Source organism: Miniopterus schreibersii (assembly GCF_964146895.1).
Source record: "Miniopterus schreibersii genome assembly, chromosome: 1".
Classification (NCBI taxonomy): Eukaryota; Metazoa; Chordata; class Mammalia; order Chiroptera; family Miniopteridae; genus Miniopterus; species Miniopterus schreibersii.
Genome location: NC_138101.1, coordinates 39,069,048 through 39,086,072, shown reverse-complemented (window position 1 = coordinate 39,086,072; position 17,025 = coordinate 39,069,048). Strand labels below are relative to the sequence as shown.

General features: G+C 36.0%; 1 protein-coding gene across 1 annotated transcript; it reads right to left on the bottom strand.

Moving 5' to 3' along the window:
• Window positions 1-5,837: 5,837 nt before the first annotated feature.
• Window positions 5,838-12,349, bottom strand: ODAM (odontogenic, ameloblast associated; the record flags this gene model as incomplete). Its single annotated transcript, XM_081149726.1, has 10 exons — window positions 5,838-5,867; window positions 6,099-6,257; window positions 6,670-6,741; window positions 7,519-7,566; window positions 8,379-8,483; window positions 10,349-10,393; window positions 10,810-11,040; window positions 11,594-11,641; window positions 12,168-12,209; window positions 12,299-12,349. The coding sequence occupies 10 exons, from the start codon at window positions 12,347-12,349 to the stop codon at window positions 5,838-5,840; spliced, it is 831 nt and encodes a 276-aa protein (XP_081005852.1).
• Between the last annotated feature and the right edge of the window lie 4,676 nt (window positions 12,350-17,025).

The window sequence follows — 17,025 nt, the reverse complement described above, 5'->3', positions numbered from 1 at the left end:
CCTCATAAGAGATGAGCATGGTCTTCAGGAGAGAGAGTGAAGATAAAGGTAAAATGATTCAAAGGACACTTATGAGAAAATCTTCAGAATATAGACATCAGCTTCTGTTAGGGGTAGAAAAGTTTATATGGAACTCAACCTGCTATTAACAGTTAAGCTCTGGATGTAATGTAGAAGAATAATCCACAGTTGAGAGACACTAGAGAATGACCAAAAGCAGGTAGAAACCTAAGGGAATTAGACTCTTGCAATAAAGGTGAAATCTACATTCATATAACATTAAAAAAAAATCCTCAGCCAAGGATATTTCTTCCATTGCTTTTCAGAGTAGAAGGGAGGGAGGGACAGGAGGAGGGAGAAAGTGAGAGAGAGACAGAGGGGAACATTGATGTGAGAGACACATTGATTGGTTGCCTCTCTCAGGCACCCTGACTGGGGCCGGATATGGAGCTTGCAGCTGAGGTCCGTGGCCTTGACCGGAATCAAACCCATGACCCTTCAGTCCATGGGCTGTCGCTCTGACCACTGAGCCAAACTGGCCAGGGCTATAGCACTTTTCTAGGCCCTCCCCATCTGCAGGGTGTGGGGGCAACTAGACTTCAATAAGAAAGTAACAGTTCCTGAGACATCAGAGGAGGGGTTTTGGGGATGCCAGAGGTGGAATGTCCATTAATGTAGGGTAACTCTGAGGTGAGAGCCTCAAAATCTGTGCATAAACTCTTCCCAAATCCTTGGCTGATCCCTGAAATATGCATATGCAAAGCAAAATATCAGGAATCCCAAGGAAAACAATAGCTGGAAAGTTGAAATAGCAGAGTAGATATTTCAGCAACCTCCTATTGCTGTGGAGACTGAGTAGGAATTAGAGTCCCACCAACTTAGAAAAGTTTGATAAACACCACAGGCTAGAAGGCAACCTCATAGGTAAAGACCATGTTGTTAGGACTGAGTTTTGCCTTAGCACCAAGGACAAAAGTGAAATAAATATAGGAATATAGGAATAAGTAAAAGCAAAAACCTTCACAAGATCAATGTGATCCTCCAGCATATTAAATATATAGGTATACACACACACACACACACATCAAATTGCACACAAAGTCTATGCACTTAAAAGTACTACTAGACTATGGTAATAGATGGCATATGGATGTAATGTTGGAGGTGAAGTCATACACGGATTCTATATTTCAGTCTTGAACTAATGCTCTTAGAATCCGTTTAGATAGGAAGCATCCCATGGAGAAGGTTGGGAGGAAAAGTTTTGATGCTATACAAGGGTGGGCAAAAGTAGGTTAATATAATAATAGATAATACAATAATTAATTAATAAATAATAATACAAGAATAAACTCTCTGTTTTGTGTTCTCACAACTTTTGCCCACCCCTGTATTGTGGATTGCCAGATCTAAGCAAAACTGATTTCAGAGAAATTATTCTACATAAAATTTTTCTGGTTAAACCGGTTCAAAATGAAACTCCTTTTTTTCCCTCTCTCTTTCTCTTTATTTTTATTTTTTATTGTTCAAAATCTTACAGATGTCCTTTTTTCTCCCCCTTGACCTATTTTACCCCCCCTCCTCCCCAGTCCCTCACCACACCATTGTCTGTGTCCATGGGTTATGCACATATGCATATAAATTCTTTGGTTAATCTCTCCCCCTCCACCCACCCCCCTTTCCCTCTGAGATTTGACAGTCTGATCTATGCTTCCATGTCATTGAATCTATTCTGTCAATCTATTTATTAAGTTCTTTAGATTCCACATATAAGTGAGATCATATGATGTTTGTCTTTCTCTGCCTGGCTTATTTCACTTAGCATAATTTTCTCCAGGTCCATCCACACTGTCCCAAAGGGTACGAGATCCTTCTTCTTTACAGCTGTGTAGTATTCCATGGTGTGAATGTCCCACAGCTTTTATATCTGCTCACCTACTGCTGGGCACTTGGGCTGTTTCCAGATCTTAGCTATTGTAAACTGCACTGCTATGAATATAGGGGTGCATATATTCTTTGTGATTAGTGTTTCAGGATTCTTAGGGTATATTCCTAGAAGTGGAATCACTAGATCATAAGGCAGTTCCATCTTTAATGTTTTGAGGAACCTCCATACTGTTTTCCATAGTGGCTGCCCCAGTCTGCATCCCCACCAGCAGTGCACTAGGGTCCCCTTTCCCCACACCCTCGCCAGCACAAGTCGTTTGTTGATTTGTTGATGGAGCCATTCTGACAGGTGTGAAGTGATTCCTCATTGTGGGTTTAATTTGCATCTCTGATGATTAGCGACATTGAGCATTTTCTCATATGTCTCTTGGCCATCTGAATGTCCTCTTTGGAGAAGTGTCTATTCAGGTCCTTTGCCCATTTCTTAACTGGGTTGTTTGTCTGCCTCTTGCTGAGTAATATGAGTTCTTTGTACACTTTGGAAATTAGCCCCTGATCAGATACATCCTTGGCAAATATGTTTTCCCAGACCGTGGGGTTCCTTTGTATTTTCAGGCTGATTAAAGCTTCACCTTTCTTTCATGGGCCTGGGATGGGAAGATTGGGATGCCAGGGTTAAAACTAACAAAACTTAGTTCTTTGTAGGTACTCTGGTGGGATTTTCACAAACTGTACACTCTTGCCTTCTTAACCTTAGTAACAAAAAATAATTTAAAGCTCTTTTATAAAATATTTTGAAAATATAGGTTATTTCATTGATAGTAATTATAGCATTCAGTTTTCAAACACAGCTTTTGCTCAAGAATATCTTAAGACTTAACATCTTCCTGAAATAAATTGGATCCTGAACAGAGACTAGGGGATTTATTTTGAAGCTGTCACTAAATTAAAGCTGTTAAAACTATCCAGAATCATAAGGTCCTGTTAGTATTGCCTGGAATAAAGAAATACATGTAGCATGCTTAGTTAAATATTAATATTTTATCAGAATATTTATTTTTGAAGTAACTTTTTAATGTTTAATGGTATTTTTAGGTTGTACTTATCCATTTTATGGTTTTATATGTTAATATTATGTTTATATAATCCCTATGCTTTTGAAAGTATTTATTATTACCCCTAATATTGCCAAACTTTCTTGACTTGCTTATAGCTGATGCTTAGAGTTTTGCAGTTTTCCCTGAGTTCTGCTTCTCTTCACTGTGGCCCGGAACAGAATGGCTGGCTCTGCTGTCTCTTCTCTCATCCTTAGTCTCTGACCACCCACTGTCTCCTTCTCCTTAACAAGAAAAGTTGGACACTTGTGTTCTACAATGTATTCTAAACACTCAGTATTGGTTACTTCCTGTAATTTTTTTTCAATGACTTGTGAACTCTTGTCATTTTTAGACATAATGGTCCTAAACACTGAACACTTGTGATTTATCAGATTTCTTGGTGTTTAACTGCCTATGTCATGTCCAATATTAAGAAGTCAGTTAATTACCCAGAATTATATTCATTCAACTCACCAATTTAGGGGCAAAAGATCGAGCATAAGGTAAAGGTAGAATAGGTGATTAGTAAGTTACTCTTTCACTGGTAAGTAGCAAATTCCACTGTTGGAAAAGGTATGATTCTATGAATTAAGATAAACTTTAAAGCCTAGTATACTAAGCAAATTTATTTTAAGCCACCTAATACCTACTTGTTCATTTATTCATGCACTCATTTTTCTTTTCTTATACATACACTCACATCAATATACATCTATATACAATTGTGTAAAGTATATTGAAAGTCAATTTTTCTGTTTTTTCAGAATTTCAGCTAAAGGTCCAGAGCTGAGAGAATAAGTAAAAAGTGCTTCCATAGTTATAACTGAAAAGAGAAAATTTAACATTTTCTGTGTATTTTGTATGTGTCAGGTTCTTACAGGTGTTTTTTCATGCAGTCCTAGAAATTCTAAATGGTAGGTATGGTTTCTCTGTTTTGCACCCGAGAAAACTGAGACTCAGACAAGATAAGTGACTTGCTGAAGGTTCAAAAGCAGATTGAAGGCCAGAGCTAGTGAATCTAAAATCTGTGCTCTATTATGTAAAGATACTGCCTCCCCAAACCAGCATCAATCCTCCTGGGGAATCTGTCCTTTTGGGTGAGGACAGCCATCTCTCCCTCTGTAGCTGTGACATACTGGGAGCATGTACTTCATGATATTGCCACACAAAAAAATTTATTTTACTGGAGAGTACATCCAAAGGAGTCTAGAGAATGGGCCTGGGGGAAATAATGAGATATGCCAAAATTAGGCATATACTTTCGTTCATCGTCCCACTCACCGCATTCAGAAATCTAATGACAGTATATTTTTATTCTCATCCGTTACACCATTTTCCAGAGCCATCCTTTATTAATTCAATTATTCAGTTGGTTCAGTGATATTCACTTTATTCTCATTGCTACTTTACAGATTATGCAATGATAGGATATTTGAAAAGAAATATAATTTTGTAAAGACAGGACTTATTAAATAATGGTATTATTTTTCTACAACTTATTTAAACAGTGAAAAACTAGAACTAAAAAGAAATTCAGAAGGAAAGCAAAGATATGCTGTATATTTCAAAGAACAAATATTAGCAGTAAGGAAGCAAATAGCCTAAAATCAGATCCGAGGCATTGCCATGTCTTTTTCTCTGAAAAATAAGATAGAAAAACAATTTAGTATCATTAGACTGTTCTGTGTAAAATTTCCTAAATATTTTCTAAATTGCTTAATAAAGAAATGGAAAACTTTACTTTTTCTGGCATTAATGCCATGTAGAGTGAAGGTCATACTATGCTAAAATCCCTTTAATATTTCTGATTAAATAAATTAACTTGCATTGTACAAAATGTTACATTACAAAAGAGATTCTTCTAAAAAAGTGCTAACATTATTCATTCCTGGTTGTATTTTTGTACTTTTTTTTCATGTGAAGAATGCTGAGTATTCATTTTTATAGAAGGAGGAATCAGAAGAGACTTATAGGCAGCAGGGAGGAGATTTAAAAAAAAAAAAAATCTTTATTGATCTCAGAGAGAGGAAAGGAGAGGGAGAGAGAGAGAGAAACATCAATGATGAGAGTCATTGATCAGCTGCCTCCTGCACGCCCCCGACTGGGGATGGAGCCCTCAACCCGGGCATGTGCTCTGACCAGGAATCGAACCGCGATCTCCTGGATCCTAGGTCGACGCTCAATTGCTGAGCCACACCCGGCTGGGTGCAGGGAGGAGATTTCAAAAAACCTTGCCTTTTAGTTTTCCCTTTAGGCCTAAGTGTTTGCTTTTTAGTGCCTATTTTTTACTTCTTGGTACCATGCCAGGCTGTCTTTCTATCAAACACCTACTAGCCTCACAGCCAACCAAGTTCATTAGGACCAGTAGTTAATTAAGGTTATATTTGATATAAAAACCATAGTATTTAAAATTTCCAGGTGATTGTGCAATTTATTTTTATCACTTTGAGACTTTATTTCATTCCAACCTAATATAGATCGGTTGATATTACCACTTGTAGCTTGCAAAGTGAAGTGCTGATTTAGGAGAATTGAATTTATAAATAGTGCCTAGAATAATTTTTCTATGGACCTGGTATATTTACTCTTTGTGTTTTCAGAGCTTATACCAAGTTTATGGTATAGACAGACATAATTCTCAAAAACTGATTTTGATTTATAAATTTTGCTAAAGTCCCACAGCTATTTTTAGCTTTGTAGGAATATATAAGCACTAACTTTGTGTGTGGAGAGACCTCTTCATCTGTCCTCCTGACAGATATTTTTTCCCCTTTTAATTGAGGATATGTCATGGCACTTATGCAGGCCCCTTGGCAAATACCTACCTAAAACTCTGCATGACAGAACAATGTCTTATGGTTCCTTTAGGCTACCAGTCTTGGCCTAGTGAAAAAAGAGACATTCATAAAAAGTTCTTATAAATCTAAATTAGATTATATTCTGATTAGTTATCAGTAAGTAATTATAGATGTCCTCATTCAAGGTCAAGACCATATATGCTACTGTATTATTAACCCATTTTTTTCATAACAAAGTCCTATAAATTAAGCACTAACTTTATGTTTTCTGCTAGACAACGATTTCTTACATAAAGTGAATCTTTGATGACTCTACCTTCTCTTCCATGAGCTCCGGGGTAATAGTTGGGTCTATAGCAGAAGCAAAAGCGTTTGTTGTGCTGGGTTTTTGTGAAGTTGGATTGAAAACTCCTCCACTGGCGTGCCTAAAGTTTATCATTTTTTTGGGTAAATGTGGTATCGCTCCTCCTGCTGGCTATAGAGAATGAGAAAGAAAACAAGGTGGTTTCAGGTTCAAGTACAAAGTCAAATTGGGAAGAATGCAAAGCAACAGAATTGAGATGCAAGGCAAGGAATTCATTTAAGAAGTAAATGCCTTTAATATTTTCTAGGTGATAATCTGTCTTTTAGAAAGACTATGCAAACCTGGATGCCTTTTAATACTGAATTTTAAATGAGTGTACCTAGGAGAGTATTTGACATGTAGTGTCCCTCTGTAGATATTGGATGAACTGAGTAAATTGAATCTTGACTGGCCAAAGATGTAATAATTGCTGATGGAATAATAATAATAATAAAGTTTTCATTGACATGAACAATATGCAGGAATGTGTAGGTTGTCAGCTGCTGACTCCTGGTAGCCAGGGAAGAATGGGAAGGGATCGTACCATGGCCGCAGTTTCAGGAGCTGTGCCTACGAAGGCGTCAAAGGCTAGCTGCTGCTGTCCTCCTGGGAGCACCTGAAAAATTGGAAAGTTTATAAGAGTCTACATTATTAATCTCTAAAATATGTTGCTTTTCATTCAAGGCAGTTAAACACTTCCCAACTTCTTAAATTAGTTTCTTATAAACAAAAATAATCGGAATAAAAGCAGCTCCTGGCCCAGGGAAAATGGCCCGACAGTAGCTCTGCGTACGTTCTCAGGAGCTCCTTGCCTGCCGTTCTCTGCTCGGCCGTGGTGTTCTGTTGAATATTGACGATCTTACAGAGCACCAGCATCAGATAAGTTCGCCTCTGAACGCCATGAAGTGTGGCAAGAACGAGACCACTTTGTAACCTTGTCTAAAGCAAGATCGCAGTGTGAGCCGTGAAGCCACCGGGCGTCCTCACATCCTGGCTAATCTGAGTAACTTGCTTCTTTACCAGTTATGCACCTTTGCCTCCCTCCATTGTTCCTGCCTTTGAGGTAAGAGTCATTGTTACCTAGTTATAGAATTGGGGTGAACCATCACTCTTTGAACTCTACCCAAAATCACCTGACACAACCCCAAATCCTATATGAAGTCATTTCAATACCTTTTTGTTAAAGACACCCCACAGTTCCCCATTGTGTGTCCGCCCTTATTGTAATGAGTAGATAAATCCAACCTTGTTCAACTAGGGATGCGTTCCCACTGGTTTTTGGTTGAAGGGCACTGATAGATTTAATAAGTTCTGAAGCAAGTCGTTTCAAAAGTTAGGATTTTTTTGTTTGTTTGTTTTGTTTTTTGACATGGAATGGTATGCATTTACTTACAGGTTCGACTTGTTGTGGGATATATCCAAATTGAGTATAGAATGGCATCTGTCAGATTTTGAAAAAAGACATTAGATTCTGATGATTTTTGTCATAATTTTGTGATAAGTGATTACATAAAATTATATATATTTTCATTTTGTACTAAATGCTGTTTTGAATGTTCATATGTTGTAGGTGGTAAAAATTGTTGATAAATTACTAAGCATCCTTTTAACATCTTATGATTTCTAGGTGAAAACTTTTTCTTCTAGTTTACCATGATAATTGGAATTATTATTGTCAGTCATTTAAAGCATAATTTTCAGTTTTCTCTAATTTGGTTTGGCAAGTTTTAGAGTGGTGATAAACTATTATTTTTTTTTTCCAGTCTAACTAAAATAAATCTAGTTATTAAGGGCCACCTGAATTTACATTAGAATTCTAAAAATTTATTAGAGGCCCACAGAACTTAATGTAATGTTATCTCATTGTATCTAAAGATCTGGTGATCATAGGTAGCTTTTATTATACTAGCTATTTTTATTTTTATTTTAAATGATAACCATATATATATAAGACAAGAGGGATGCTGGCAGATTTTTTTAAAGTTAGAAAACTTTATTTTCCAAGATGATTTAGCTTTTGGCCTCAGATTTTATTAAGTCCACTCACTGATTTCGTTCTTTTAAAATCCAGCCTTAGAACATTTTGAAATTAGTGACACATTAGGAGAAGCACTATATTCTTTCATGATCACCATTTCAAGTTGTTGAGTGTTTGCACTAAATATACTTAGATATTATTTTACTTGAAAATTTACCTTATCCTGTCTTTTCTTGGATGGAACTAGTCAGATTAAAATCAAACACTTTCCATACCTGCTCCTCAAATTGCTGCTGTCCTGTTTGAGGAGGTGACTCTGTGACTGTTTGCTGAGGTTGTTCCCAAGGTAGGAGCATATAAACTGGATAGTATTGAAGCATCTATTTGTAAACAGAAATGCATTTAAGAGCTTCCTTTGAATTAGCATAGGTCTTTAAAAAAAATCTTCTAATATCAATATTGTTTTAAAGCTGATTTATATCTAGCAATTTTATGAACAAAAGAACACAAAAGTATCCCATCCAAAACTTTAGGAACAACTTGTATTGCACCTTGTATTGATACTGGATTGGACTTTGTTTCAAGGTTGCTTGGTCAAACACATTTAGCAAGTAGTGTTTTCAACTAAATAGCAGGCTTTTATAAAAGCATACCTTGGATTTTATATACAAATTTTAGACTTCATAATCAAATTACTTTGCAAGGATCTAAGAAGAGGATAGCCTATGTAGCTTTTCCCTTATTTTTTGGAGAATCATCATTCTGCAGGACATGGTATGAGCAGTTCTACCACAGTGAATATAATGTCAAGATCATATTCCCTTAATGATTGACATTTTATTAAAACAATCCATGTGCATTTTAGGATATTTTGAGAATCCAGAGACAAGGAACAAATAAAATCCCCTGCAACTTCACCATCCACATGATCATGTACAGGCTTCCACTTATGCCTGTGTGTCTATACATGCATATGTTTATCAAAAATGGGGATCATAGTACATACAAAGAGTTATATGCTGTTCTGTTTCCTTATATAATTAAATAAGACTAGATTAGACATAAGAGTTAAAAATAACAACAACTGTGGTTTGAGAAATATATTTTGTGCAGTGGCTCTTAATCCTGTCTAAGAATCAAAATCACCTGTGGAGCATTTTAGCGATTAATCATAGTTGTGATCTACTCATGGGGTTTTGATTCATTAGGTATGGGTAGGGTCTAGGTATTTGTAATTTTCAAAATTACTACCAGAGATTCTAATTCAAAGCCAGGGCAGAGAACCACTGCTTTAGTGGTTAAAGGAAGGGTGAAGAATTCCATTTCAACTCAACTGTTCAGATTCATTAGGATTGGAACTTTAATCTCATTAAGACTATTTTCCTGATCTTTAAAATGAATTAATTCTACCTCATGTATCTAACTCTCTAAATGCTATGGCATACAATGAGATAATGTCTAGAAGTAACTTTTGGTTTGTTATGGGGTGGGACAAAATTATATAATTATGATTACAGTATAGTCAAATGGTGTAAACTTTCATGAATGCTCAGTACTCTGCTGTGAATAATATAACTTATCTATATCCCTATTTCTTTGAACCCAGGATATTATAAAAATAGCCTACCCTTGAGAGAGTTTTCCATATTACTCTAATGACCCTACTACTTCTCCTTCATCTTTTTAAGATTCTCCTATTTCATGGAAATCGCCACCATTTGATTGTAATATGGAGTTAAAATTAAAATATACAAGAACCTGGAAACATTTTGACCAGAACTTTGTAATTGTCATATAATGTGGGCAAGTGTCTTATCTCTACAACATATCATTATATCATATTTTATCAATTTAATACATCTTCCTCTGAAACAAAATTTAGGGTTGGGCAAAGTCGGCCCATGGTTTTTCTGCTGAGTTGTCCCCAAATGCCAGCACTTTAGATGCAGAAAGGAATAACCTAGCGCTTAGGGGCTCCTTTATTCCCAACATGGTGATGCCCTGGGAACTCAGGAGTCCTGAGGACCCTCCTTAGCTCATCTCTCTTCAGGAGTTATTGAGTGAGCCCCACATTAAGAAACAGATGCCAGCCCAGCAATAGCGGTATCCAGACAGTGATATCGTTGCATGGGTTTTTATAGCCCTACTATAGGAGTCAAGCTACAAATGTAAAAGAAAGCATTCATTCAATGGCAAGTGTTAGTAGCCATCTCTCTATAGGAGTGATGATATTCTATTTATTTACCTGTGCTTGCTCTTGAGGCATTTTAAAGAACACAGAGGGCATCACCTGCCAAAAAAAGAACCATAAAAAAAAAGTTTTATTCGACTTTTTAAAATTCCAGAGCTGATTTTCTTAGACCTAGTCATATAAATTTATATATTAGCAGACTTCTGTGACAACAAAAGGTCATCTATTATATGCATTATCATTAATGCAAATTGCCTTTTTTATCCCTAATTATGTTTTCCAAAACATGTTTTAACCCTTTTGATTTGTGGCTATTATCCCACAACAGCTGGTTTAAATGGTGTTTTTCATGTTAGAAATCAGCAAACATCAGGAACTTCTAATGATGGTAGACACATGTTGTGGGGAAGAATTCTTGCTCAGTAACTCCTGTCTTACTTTAAAGCTGATTCATGTTTATTTTCACACTCACACATTATCTCTCCCCAGAATAAGATGGAAGAGGCCCGACTTACATGATTAGGGCCCTGTTGGGTCTGCACTGGTGTTTGAGGCTGTGAGGGGTCCAGTTGTCCCATCTGGTTTCCCTGGGCAAAGCTGACCTGTCCTGGGAAAGTGATCTGATTTGGGAACAGCCTAGCAACCTGGTCTAGAGTTGATAAAGAGAATGGGGAGAGTCCCGGAATCTGAGCTTGCTGCTGTTGTAGAATCCCAGAGAAAGGAGGAATCCATGAATTAAATGGGCCCTGAAAGGACACAAAGGGGAAAAAATGAGGCTTTTCATTTCAGAACCAGTTGAAAATCAGTCCTGAGCAAGTAAACAATTTCTATATTTTCATTGTTGCACTATAAAAAAAGATAGCCTCTTGGCACATCATGAGCCATGCAAATAGTATGAACAGTGCTAAATTCCCAATGATCAAGAGAAATATGGGGCAGAATGAGGTCAATAAAGAGTATAGTTTCTGCAGTTGCCAGACTGAGTTTGAATCTCTCTCTCTTATTTTAACCAGTTAGCTGAGTATGACTTTCTGTAAAATAGATAATATAATTATCTCATAGCTGTGAGAATCTATGTCTGGCATGTACCAAGTTCTCAATAAATAAATGCTAATCAGATTATAGTTTTTACTTTAGCATTCAAACAAATGTTATTAGAATATATGGGACTAATTCATAACTTTAAAAAACTGAGATTTCAGAAATGGAATCAGAAAACATTTGTTCTCATAAAAAGTGCCATACTAAGAAATGAGCAGTAGAAAAATATTCTTAAAATAATTGTTGAGATAGAGGTACCTGAAGCTGTAGTGGCTGAAGTTGACCATTATTAAGATTCAGCAGTAACTAGAAAAGAAAAATAATATGAAAATAATTATTAAGAACAATGTTTACTACAAACAGTACAAGTCAGAGTTGACTAATCTTAGTTTCCTGTTAGAGGTGATATGTTTTCTCACTAAGCTTATACTAAATTGCAATGATTAGGGGTTAGGATTTAACTACCTCTTCCCTGCTGTCTATGAGATTGTGCAACTTTAGCCCATTCTAGTGGTTTCATTAGTCATTTTCTGCTCTTAACCGCCTATATACGCCTGTCTTAGGTGCTATTAAAACAAAAAGATACACAAGGTATTTTCATTGCTCTTAAAGAATTTATAGTCAAACAAGGCAAAATAATATTCTAGAAATAACCTGGTATAAAAAACAAACATGAACATTGAAAATGCATTTAGATATAAGAGCACTGAAGAACCAAAGAATCATTACTGCCCCTAACTAGGTTTTGAATTTTTTGGCTTTTATCTCTTCCTCACCGGGTTTTTGAAAAACAAACAAAAAGGAGGAGTTTATTTTAAGTATCTGAACTAACCTCATTGCTGTTGCTTGCAGACAAAAGGCGTTGTGGGATAATCTAAAAAAAAAAAAAAAAAAATGGTATAAGAAGTAACTGTTAAAGGTTTTACACAGTGGTTTCAGTTGTACCATGAAATCACCACTTACCGGGGCTGATAATGTGGCTCCTAGTAGCCCCAAAAGAATTATAGTTTTCATTGTTAGATGAAATACCTGGAAAATAAATTGTGAAATTTAGCTTTAAAAAGACTACATAAAAATCATGATAATTAATTGGTATTATTCAATCAGGAGAGTAGTTGTGTGAATTTGACAGTATTTACTTATATATTAAGATTTAAAGTAAAATAGTTATAAATATCTATAATATAAATTATTATTTTCTCTCAAAGTAGAGACAAACCAAAATTGTTTGCTCATCCATCCAGCTTGACCAAATGACTCATTTGGTGGCATATGATGAAGTTGAATCAGTTACAAACAAGATGGCCTGATGCTTTGTGCTGTTCTACATAGAAAGGAGTGAGTACTTTCCACCATGGGAGTGCTCATAACTGGGTCCCTGTTATGAAAACAATTTTAATATCTATTTAATGTAGTAGTAAAAATACTACCATAAAGATCTGACAAAAGCAGTTTAGTACCAAATAATTTTCATTGAAAAGTCTAATAACATTAAATATATATTAAAAATAAGGAATTGAGTCAATATTTTTCTAACTCAGGAAAAAAGTTTATAAAATTAAACTGCAATATTGATTTATAGGGCAACCCATGGAAGTATATTGTGCCTTGTCCTCTAGGTGTGAAAACTTTGCCCCACTTCAAATCAGTGACCTACACAAGCACTTAGGGTGACCTTGGTAGGCTATCCTGTAGGGTTAATTCAGCTTGGTTCTTAATATTATGAAAGTGAAGATTTGATATCTTACCTCACTCCTTTGCCCATGAAGAGATATCTAGACCGATGCAAGGTCTGTGTTCTATTTATCTTTCAGCTCTGCTGCTTGAGGCATCTCTTATATTTTAAAACCCATCTTTAGAAAAAAAGACCAGTCATTTTTCAAAAGGACCAGTGATTCAGTGGGTTTCAGACAATGGCTCAGCTAATAACCCCTTTCCTAATCATCTAGGTGGTAAATGGATTCCCACACTTTTAGTAATGCCATTAAATTAGCCTCTGAGAAATGTTTCCTTGTGATCATCTCTGGTTTCTGCTTTGGTTATGACTAAGTCTTCTGGAATAATTTCATTCTCCTTTTTATTGTCATGCTTAAAATGGATACTCAAACAGAATAACTTTAAAAACCTTTATTAAGGTCAAAGATTAATGGCTGATTATTTTTATTTTAAGAGTAAAATATAGAATTATTAGACATAAGGCATAGGTTTAAAAGGCAAAAATTCAAAACCTAGTTAAGGAACAGTAAATATTCTTTGGTCTTGAATGCTGGACTGAGCAAATATGAGCTAGGTTTCATTTAGGTTCAACCTTACAAAACATCAGTAAATCTTTCCACTAAAGGAATGAAATCCTAAAAAAAATTGCCAAATCTCTATGTGGCTATGACATGTATGTCCCCATGTGATCGGATGCTTGGGATAAATAATTTAATAAATAGAAAACATGATGGCCTATATATTTTTCAAAAATAGTGTCAAGTGTTTTGCACTTTAAAAATACTTTTTTGCTAAGTATGATTTTAATGTTCAAAATACAACTAAGTATTATTATCTGTACATCATTGTTATTTAAATTTTCTTCATAAAGTGAGGCTTGTGCTTATTTGTCATTTCTTCATTGTTAATATTGACCTCATTCTGATAGTCCAGGATTATAAGTGTTGTGATAATGTATTATCAATTAATTTCTATTGTGGAAGAGTTATTTAGCTAATTTAATCTTGAACAACTAATGGTGGCCTTATCATGGAGGAAAACAAAGTTACTGCCTTTAAATAAATTTGTTTTTCTCAGTGGGATGATACATGTCTTAGAACTTGCTTGGCTCTTTAGTACTGCAATGATGATAGCATTTGTTATCTAGCCTAAAAAACCAGAAGGACAAAAGAAAATTAGTTAAAATAACAAAATCTTTTTTTACTAAAGAAGAAAAGCTACTACTATGATTGCATATCTGTTAGAAAGGAACTTTCCCAAGATTTATAAATGTTATCTTTCTGAATTTTTAAAAATTCCTACCTGAGAATACTTTTTCCCATTGATTTTTAGAGAGAGTGGAAGGGAAGGAGGGAGGGGGAGAGAGAAACATCGGTGTGAGAGAGACACATCAATTGGTTGCCTCCTGCACCCACCTGAAATCTGCAACCCAGGTGCGTACCCTTGACTGGGAATCGAATCCACAACCCTTTGGTGCACTGGCCAGCACTCTAACCACTGAACAACACCAGCCAGGACTGAACATTATTTTTTAAATTAGCTAAATAGACCACACTAAATGTTGATGGCTGATTTAACTAGAGCTTGGTGGTTAGTGAAACCAACTGGTGCCTGGAAAATCCAGTAGATTGGTTGACTGGGTGGACAAGGTAGATGTTGCTATATTGCCTAATGATACATACTTATAATTAATGACCTTGGTTCTATTCTGAATATTATCAAATTAAATTTAGTACACCATAAACTCTGTCTCCTGAGGTTTTCTGCATTGTGCAGAGTCTTTAGCTAATCTTACTCTGAGCCAGAAAGTTGTCAGAACTAAGCACAGGAACATTTAGGAATTATATTACAGAGCCAAAATACAGTGAATGTAAAAATTATCCTGATGATGAATAGTTTGACCTGGATATATTCCTCAAATCTGAAGGTAGTTGGAAGAAAATTTCTTTCATTTCCCCCCATTATTTGAACATTCTAAAGAAAGGCAGGTGAAACTGCTTTCTATAAGTTAACATGGTAAAGGACAGTCTGTGCCTTCCTACCTGATAGCTCGTAACTCCCTGTGCCATTGGAGGCAAAGCTATCTCTGGGTAGGGGAGGGAGAAGCAGTGCCACACCGTAGTGTCTGGACTGTCTGTTTCTCCCATTCAGCTGTGCTGAACTTATTTTCCTATCCCATGTCCATCACCCGGTAGGTGTTCCCACTGGGCAACTAAATAAATGAGCTCCGTCATTCAGGGGAGAAAAAAGGTGATGCAGATCCAGAGCACTGTCAGGCTGCATGGATTAAGGTGCGTGAAACTTAAATTGAGGAACCTTAAGATGAGAAAATCCTGAACCAGATATTGTCACTGTACCTTTATTATTTTGTTTTAGTTCAATTATCAGAACACCAGACACCCTTCATTCAACTGAAAGTACAAAAACACATATCAATGCCAAGTGCCTATGACTGTTGGATTGTGTACTATTGAAATAATCCGGATCTTTGCTCTGTTCCAATAACAGGAATGACGAAGAAGCAACAATGGCTAATAAGTTAGTCCTTTCAAAATGTTATCTCTGCATTTTTTTTCCTTCAACTAACCTGAAAAAACCAATCCGGAGGCATACAGAGAACCATTGTGAAGTAGATCAGTATTCTGTGAATCAAGAAAATAAAATTTGAGTTTTAGCATTGCTTATAATGAAAATAATTTTCTTATATGTGAGTTTTAATTTTCTAGGAACTTCTAATTATATTAAGGTAGGCAGAATATATATATCACTTCCACATTTCAGTGAGAAAGCTGAAGTACAGAAGGCTCAGTGACTTCATTCATTCATTCATTCATTCATTCATTCGTACAACTAATAGTTATTGTGCGGCTTCTATAGTCCACGTCTTTGCTAAGCATTGAGAACTTAGTGTCAATAAAACGGACATGGTCTCTGAATTCATGGAAATTACTCTGTGTTTTTTCCCTACTATTCAAAAAGTACCAGTATTGTGGCTAGTATGAAGGTCTTTTGATTCTTAATCAAGTAGTTTTTCTAAAGCACCAAGCTGCCTAACCAGAGAGGAGAGAGACACAGCACAACTTCAAAGATAGTTAACAGATAAAAATAATAAATGATAAAAATGAGTGTTTTCATAAATTGCCAGAGTTGAATAATGAATCTCAACTCAATGAAAGTAATAGGTTTTCTGACTTTAACAATTACTTTATTAGTAACTTGTGCAGTAAATAAAGAGAATATGCAAGCTCTCAATAAAATATCTTTCGGCACATAGAGTATTTACTTTTTTTTTTAATATATCTTTATTGATTTCAGAGAGAGGGAGAGGGAGAGAGAGAGATAGAAACATCAATGATGAGAGAGTCATTGATCGAGCCCGCAACCCGGGCATGTGCCCTGACCGGGAATCGAACCCTGATCGCCTGGATCCTAGGTCGACGCTCAACCGCTGAGCCACGCCCGGCAAGGCTAGAGTTTTTACTTTTAACTTCAATGAAACTCTGCTAAAGTGCCCCCTATGTTAAATAGTGAACATTACTGTACATTAATCATTACATGTCCACTGTGACAATATATCCAAGCTTAATGGCTCTAGCTTGATTATATGAATCTAACTTTATTATGTTAAGATTTGTATGTGAATGTGAATTATGGTTATAAAGTATAATTTCCAGGAATAATTTGTTCAGGAATAGAGAGTTTTAAGAAAACTAAAGCAATACATACCTCTTCCTTGCACAAAAGGACCCCTGATTTTCAGAGTAATTGAGGGAGGCCAGGCCACAAAACTAGGCTTGGGCTACAAACCATCAACTGCCTGTATCTCCCTGAAGGGTGGCCTCCAGAGCATTCAGTGAGAGGCACATCCTCTCAAATACAACACATGCTGGTCTGGGCCTGATCAGTGTTCACCTTCTCTGAAAATCACTTATTTTGTCCCCTAACCTGAAATGTATTTTTTTTCCTACTGAAAC